We start from the raw sequence: 7,609 nt of genomic DNA on the forward strand, positions 1-7,609 counted from the left end.
AATTAGGGCTCTGCAGTTTAGTTTAAAGGGACAGCCAGCGCACACACACACACACACACACACACACACACACACACACACACACACACACACACACACACACACACACACACACACACACACAAACACACAAACACACACACACACACACACACACACACTGCCTGTGTGTGTGTGTGTGTGAGGACTCTCCAAGCAGCAGGCACCCGGTGCTGACTGGTGTAACATGTTTATTATCATGATCTTCTGTGAACAGCTCTTGGGTACGAATCCCTCCAGGCTGTAGCAGCTAAAAGGGTGGAGGTTCTTGCGGTGGTGTAGCAGGTCCAGTGGGATGTGAGTCCAAAACACCGCCGGTGGCTTCTGCTTCCCCTCCACGCCGTCAACAAGTCAATACAATTGAATAATGGATTTGGGATGGGTGGGTGGAGGGATGGGTAGATGGGTGGAGGAGTCACCGTTCACCACAAGAAGGTTTTGGCAGAACGCCTGACGGTGAAATGATCCCGATGGAGGCAGAGCCTCCGTCTGCACCATCTCTAGCCTCAGTGCGTTCGCTGACTTCAGGACATTGATGGGTTTAAAAAGCGACTATAAAGCTGTAATATCATTAGAATTATTCACAAACGATTCATAAAAACGGCTTCAGGCAGAATAAAACAGCGTTTCTCTATTGCTGAAGAACGAGCCTTTTAAAGCAGCACCATGTGAAGTCCAACCTCAAAGGAACGTCTTCACCATCCGACATCACCTCCTCGGTGTTTGGTTCCGCTAATTACCGGTTTTATTCCCGGTAAAATTTATATTCCAAATAAGAACTACAAATGAAAACGTCCGGTCATAATGCTCAGTGCAACACGTAGCCGCTCCGCCGCCCGACGGTGCGGATGGGGCGGGCCGCCGGGCCCTTTTTTTAAGACGACGGTGTAAAAGCGTCACTCGGCTGAGAAACTGCAGAGACGGCAAATCCCAAGCAGCAGAGGTGACATGATGCTGCTTTAAAGGTACAGTACAGGGTATATTTGCATCAGCAGAGCTATAAAACTGGAGATAATTTAAACTTAAAGGTTGTACTGCTTCACCCCCACCCACCCACCCGCCGATCCCAGAGAAGACCACCGTGCTCCTGCAGCTCCCCTGCTGTTTCCTCAAAGGCATCCCATAGTATGTCTCCCACCAACAGCTTGAGCCAAACCTAGTAACGTCGCCGCCGATCCATCGTTAAGTTTGCACCGCAGGGGTCCCAGAGAGCGTCGCACTCTCCGCCGTCAACCCAAACCTGGCGGCCCCTCTCACTATCTGGCAACCCACTTCGCCTCTGTTGCTCTTGGTCGTGAGTCTGGATCCCTGGGGCCCCCCGGGGGGCGGGGTCACACGTCCTCCATGTCGAAGGCCCTCATTAGCAGGTCCAGGTCGCCCACGCTGGCGGCCTGGACCAGCCGGGGCCGGTCCAGCATGGAGAGGGCGATGCGCAGCGCCGCCCAGATGTTGGCTGACATGAGCGGTGCGCTGGGACGCTCGCTCTGCCGCTGCTGCTTCAGCGCCGTCAGGAAGTTACTGGCCGCATCCCTGCAGCGGAACAAGGAGAAACACCGACTGTCAGGGCTGACGGAGGTGACGGAGGAGGTGGGCTCACCCGTGTTCATGATTTCCAAATTGAGACCGAATCGACTGAAACAGAGTCGAACAGAAGCTCTCCCCCGCTCCACCCTGTGAGCCTCCGCCCCCATGCCCCACCTGTGAGCCCCCAGGTTGATGCAGCTGATCCCCAGGTTGTATCTGGAGCGGATGAAGCCCGGTTGGAGCTCCAGAGCTCGGGTGTAGGCCTCCACCGCCTCCTGGCTGCGGTCGCCGTTTGCCAGCGTGGCTCCCAGACGGTTCCACAGCAGGTAGTCCTGAAACACAGAGCAAGAAGACCTGTCTGCCTGCCTGTCTACTGTACCTGCCTGTGCATCTGTCTGTCTGCCTGCCTGCAACTCAATAATGGAGGCTAGTTGTTAATAATGACCGTTGCCACGGCAACCACTTCTCATCCTGCATGTTACTCCACCTACATGCTCATGCTCACACCAGCTGGTGGCAGCATGGATGGAAATGTACAGTTTGATGGTTGATTAATGACTAGGTGTATAGTAAATATATATATATATATATATATATATATATATATATATATATATATATATATATATATATATATATATATATGTGTAACTAATTATATATGTGTATAACTAGGTATATATGTGCATATATATATATATATATATATATATATATATATATATATATATATATATAGTGTACATATGTGTATAATTATAATATATATAGTGGACCTGAGGTCGGGCGGCCAGCGCGGCGGTGAACGCCTCCACTGCTTTGTCAAACTCTGTGCTGAGGTTGAACAGGACCCCCAGGCCAGTGAGGAGGTCCGGGTCCACCCAGTCCTGGTTCAGGACCACAGCCTCCTGGAAGACTGCCTTCACCTGGGCCAGGTGGGAGCTACACACACACACACACACACACACACACACACACACACACACACACACACACACAAACATCTTTACACTGAACTCAGCTTCCATGTTTGGTAACGTGAAGCAGCCTGTCAAGCCATCAACACCACCTGGCTTTTGAACGACATGACAACATGATGCGAGCACCGGGGCTGGCACCGTCACCGTCACCGTCACCGCCACTCAAGTACAAAAGTCGTTCCGAGGGACGGGCCGTTTTTACGTTTATTTGCAAGATGCTTTGCACAAAGAAAAAAGTGTTTAAAACTCTTTAAAAACAAAATAAAATAAAAATATGAATGTGTTGATATGGGACCAGATGTTTAATGGAAACTAATGTTTTGTTGTTATCCTTTGTTTAAGATTCAGAAAGCAGTTGTGTTCGCGGGACACAAAGCGGCAGCTTTTGGTACGACCACCCCCGGGGCTCTGACTCCACTGCTCTGATGTTTCCCTCACCACCTCACCACCACCTCAGAACCACCTCAGCACCACCTCAAGCACCACCTCACCACCACCTCAGCACCACCTCACCACCACCTCACCACCCTCCTCCTAATTAAGAAGTCGTTTGGTGTTCGTCTACCTGCCGGGCAGTGGGCCAGGCGGAGGTCCGGGCGGAGGTCCGGGCGGGGCCCCGGGGACTCCGTCCCTCGGCAAGCTGGGGCAGGCCGGCACCAGGTGCTTGTAGTGGGGGTTGTGGCCCAGCCAGCGGTGCAGGGCGGAGCAGGCCTCCAGCTGCAGCCCGCTGTTGGTGTAGCTGACGGCCAGAGCCATGAGCGCCGGGAGGCTGTGAGGGTGGAGCTCCAGACACCTACACCCAGGAGACATGGAACCCTCTTATACCATCACAAGATGACTTCGGTCCTAGACTCCAGCTGGACTCTGACTTCTTGGTTTGTTTTGATTCGGTTATGATGGACTACCGCTCCCCCTAGTGGTCGAGAATCACACAATGACACTTCTTGGTCAGAGAGTGTCACTTCCTGTCATGCACCAGTCAGGTTCCACATGACGTCACATACAGGTGTAAGGTATTATGGGACATTTAGCAACTTTATATTCTTTAAATTCAATGAATTCTAAAGTCAATGAGTTAATTGTTCAGTTTGCTGCTGATTCTGTTCCACTGCAGCGTCTCTAGTGCGCGTGTGATTCGCCGGCATCAGTTGCATGGATGCACCAAAAATGAACCTGAAACTGAACGGCTGGAGGGTAAACAGAGATCTCCGGCATCGAACCACATTCTGACCTCTGGAGCGAGATGATCGCAGCCTGTTCGTTCTCATTTTCGGCCTGAGTCATTCCCAGGACCTGCCAGGCCTGAAAAACAGTCAGACAGCAAATGGTCAGAGGTACTGAACTGGAGGACGTACGGTCTGGACTACTCACCACGTCAACCCTGATTTTAACCCTTATTTGGCTGAAAAGTGTTCAAGGAGTGTAAAGCGTCCACAGCGACGCCCCCTGGCGGCGGCCTGACCTCGGCGTCCTGGGGGTCCTGTAAGATGGCCGCCTCCAGCAGCAGCACGGCGGTGTTCAGGTCCCCCTCCCGGGCTTTCTCCTGGCCCCCGGTGAAGGCATTAGGCCAGTCCCTGTACGGGTTGCTGCTGTGGAAGTAGTAACCCTGCAAGAAGAACAACTGGTAACTATTGTTTTTGTTGTTTAAATTTGGGACAAACTTTTGAATCTGATTGTCTGGACTGTACATCACACTGTACTCTTTTGTAGTTTTCAGTATATTCTAGTCAACAGTATATTCTAGTTAACAGTATATTCTAGTTAACGGTGTATTCTAGTCAGCAGTATATTCTGACTACACTGGGACTCGCTGCTTTAACTATGATATCAATACGTGTTCAGCGCCAACTGGACCGCTACTAACTCCTCGCTATAAATAAAGACATTTTCAGCCCGGACTGAAGCGGACGCACGCTGCAGGCGCAGGCTGTGAGAGGAAAAGGCACAGGATCAACTATTTGAATGAGGACAAACGCCTTTTGTATGTTACGTGGTTTTAAACCCATTGTCTCTGGGTTTTTTAAGGAGCCTCTCAGAGTTCATGTAAAGAGACTGTTCTTTCTCTACAATGTCAAATGTAGTATTGAAGAACCAGATCACATTCCATCCTCATTCAACCTTGAAGGGAGATAAGGATAACCCCAGGGGGGCTTGAGAGAGCGTTGTAAGGGATAATAGGATTGTACCTGTGACCGGAGTTTGATTGTACCTGTGAAATCATTGTTTGAGGGTAACACCGAGGGAGACAATTGAGGGGCACAGTCTTGTAAATGACATCTGAACAATGGCACACAACCTCTCTTTGGTATAAAACTCTCTTGGTCAGTAGAAGGGGCAGACTGGACAGAACACTGCTTTGGAGAAGCTCTCAATCTTTCTCTTTATTCTGCAGAATAAATATCTTTAATACTCTCAGTTTTATTTTCTTTTAGCGGGCAGATTAACCTCACCAACCATGCAGGAGAATGTCTATAACAGCATGCTGCAGGTGCATGCTGCAGGTGCACGCTGCAGGTGCACGCTGCAGGTGCACGCTGCAGGTGCAAGCTGTAGGTGCAGGTGCAGATGCAGGTGCAAGCTGTAGGTGCAGGTGCACGCTGTAGGTGCACGCTGCAGGTGCACGCTGCAGGTGCAGGTGCAGATGCAGGTACACGCTGCAGGTGCAAGCTGTAGGTGCAGGTGCAGATGCAGGTGCAAGCTGTAGGTGCAGGTGCACGCTGTAGGTGCAGGTGCAGGTGCACGCTGTAGGTGCAGGTGCAGGTGCACGCTGTAGGTGCAGGTGCATGCTGCAGGTGCACGCTGTAGGTGCAGATGCAGGTGCAAGCTGTAGGTGCAGGTGCACGCTGTAGGTGCAGGTGCAGGTGCACGCTGTAGGTGCAGGTGCATGCTGCAGGTGCACGCTGTAGGTGCAGGTGCACGCTGCAGGTGCACGCTGCAGGTGCAAGCTGTAGGTGCAGGTGCACGCTGCAGGTGCACACCGGCGGACCACCACATGGTGAGCGGAACATCAGCCCTGAACAGAATGTAGTGCTGGTGGGATGGAGGAATTTATTGAACCAGATATTGATATTTTTCACAACCTCTGCTCGTGAATTCTGAATTCATCATGGTGAACTGTGTTTTTTCCTTTACTACTTACTTCCTTTACTTACTAGAATAATAACAAGTGTAAATGATAGAAGAGAAAGAACAATATTCTGTTCTTTTTTTCACTCTATAGGCGTGCCTTGCTCCGCATCGTTCTAAAGATGGATGTACTTGTGTCGTGTACTCTGCAGAATAATCCCCAGTGCCATTCATCACGGCGCCCAGCGGGGGAGGGGGCTGTACTAGGCCTGTTGACAGCCTCCATATGTTCAGCGAACAAACTCAAGGACAGAGCCGTCGTGGCAGGTGCTTCGCCCCCAAGCACAGAGGGCGTTTCAGCCATGAAACATCAGCAGTTCATCCATCCGGCCAGCCATCCAGCCAACCATTCATCCAGCCATCCAGCCAACCATTCATCCAGCCATCCAGCCAACCATTCATCCAGCCATCCAGCCAACCATTCATCCAGCCATCCAGCCAACCATTCATCCAGCCATCCAGCCAACCATTCATCCAGCCATCCAGCCATCCAGCCAACCATTCATCCAGCCATCCAGCCAACCATTCATCCAGCCATCCAGCCAACCATTCATCCAGCCATCCAGCCATCCAGCCATCCAGCCAACCATCCAGCCAGCCATCCAGCCATCCAGCCAACCATTCATCCAGCCATCCAGCCAACCATTCATCCAGCCATCCAGCCATCCAGCCAGCCATCCAGCCATCCAGCCAACCATTCATCCAGCCATCCAGCCAACCATCCAGCCATCCAGCCAACCATTCATCCAGCCAACCATTCATCCAGCCATCCAGGCATCCAGCCAACGATCCAGCCAGCCATCCAGCAAACAATTCATCCAGCCATCCAGCCAATCATTCATCCAGCCATCCAGCCAGCCATTCATCCAGCCATCCAGCCAGCCATTCATCCAGCCATCCAGCCACCCATTCATCCAGCCATCCAGCCACCCACCCAGCCATCCAGCCATCCAGCCACCCACCCAGCCATCCAGCCAACCATCCAGCCATCCAGCCACCCATTTATCCAGCCATCCAACCAGCCATCCTGCTAGCCAGCCAGCCATCCAGCCAACCATCCAGCCAGCCAGCCATCCAGCCACCCATTCATCCAGCCATCCAGCCACCCAGCCATCCAGCCAGCCAGCCAGCCAACCAGCCAGCCAGCCAGCCAGCCAGCCAGCCATCCATCCAACCATTCATCCAGCCATCCAGCCACCCAGCCAGCCATAAAACCAGTCAGCCATAAAACGAGCCAGCCACCCAGCCATCCAGGCTGCCAGCCTGACACTGAACATGAGGCGTCATCATGTACCTTCTGCAGCTGCACGCCTGTGTGTCGCAGCCGCTGCTGTTTTTAGCTTTTAACCGTCAGCGTTTGCTTCTCCTCTGGGTTGTGAGGTGGAACTTATAGATCCAGACACATCAGCTGAAAGCAATACTTCTCCTGAATCTGAGTGAAGTATTGATTGAGCATAATCTCATTTTTTATAACCTCTATTTTCCCGGAACACTGTATTTCCTGACTGAAACGTTATCTCGGTGGCGTTGAGCATGGGATGTCGGCATCACATGCGTGCTTTGATGATCTCACAACCTGCGGATGTTCCTGGGATTTTCAACACGACATCTCCAACGTTTGAAACAAAAAGCCTCCGGCGAATCAGAGAGGTCAGAGGTCAGTTTCAAGCTGACAGGAAGGCGACAGGAAAGAACCCAAGAACCAGGCATTCCAACAGCGGCGAAGAGCGGAAGAACATCTCTGAAGCACAAGGCCTGGAACGATGAAGTGGATGAGGACCACGGCTCCACTCCTCAAGCTCAGAAAAAAAATCTATTTCTTGTAAATGTATTTTTCGGCCATTTTTGCAGAGCTAGTGTAGAGAGACAGGAAAGAGGGAGTGTCAAGGGCTGGTTCTACTTAGACCTGGGGTCCTTCGCAGACGGCGGGCAGTAGAGAG

The 7,609-nt window shown here is 51.7% G+C and overlaps 1 protein-coding gene across 1 annotated transcript in view; it reads right to left on the bottom strand.

The window, feature by feature from the left end:
• Nucleotides 1-1,370: 1,370 nt before the first annotated feature.
• The window catches only part of pex5lb (peroxisomal biogenesis factor 5-like b), a gene marked incomplete at its 3' end in the record, with an annotated part of 19,703 nt that continues 13,464 nt past the window's right edge, over nucleotides 1,371-7,609 (bottom strand). The window contains exons 8-13 of the mRNA XM_080010529.1: nucleotides 4,006-4,149; nucleotides 3,775-3,845; nucleotides 3,109-3,336; nucleotides 2,340-2,505; nucleotides 1,738-1,895; nucleotides 1,371-1,569 (exon numbers count right to left, since the gene is read on the bottom strand). Coding sequence (XP_079866655.1) covers nucleotides 1,371-1,569; nucleotides 1,738-1,895; nucleotides 2,340-2,505; nucleotides 3,109-3,336; nucleotides 3,775-3,845; nucleotides 4,006-4,149 — 966 coding nt within the window. The remainder of the gene's footprint in view (nucleotides 1,570-1,737; nucleotides 1,896-2,339; nucleotides 2,506-3,108; nucleotides 3,337-3,774; nucleotides 3,846-4,005; nucleotides 4,150-7,609) is intronic.

This window comes from Zeus faber (genome assembly GCF_960531495.2).
Source record: "Zeus faber genome assembly, chromosome: 12".
Taxonomy (NCBI): Eukaryota; Metazoa; Chordata; class Actinopteri; order Zeiformes; family Zeidae; genus Zeus; species Zeus faber.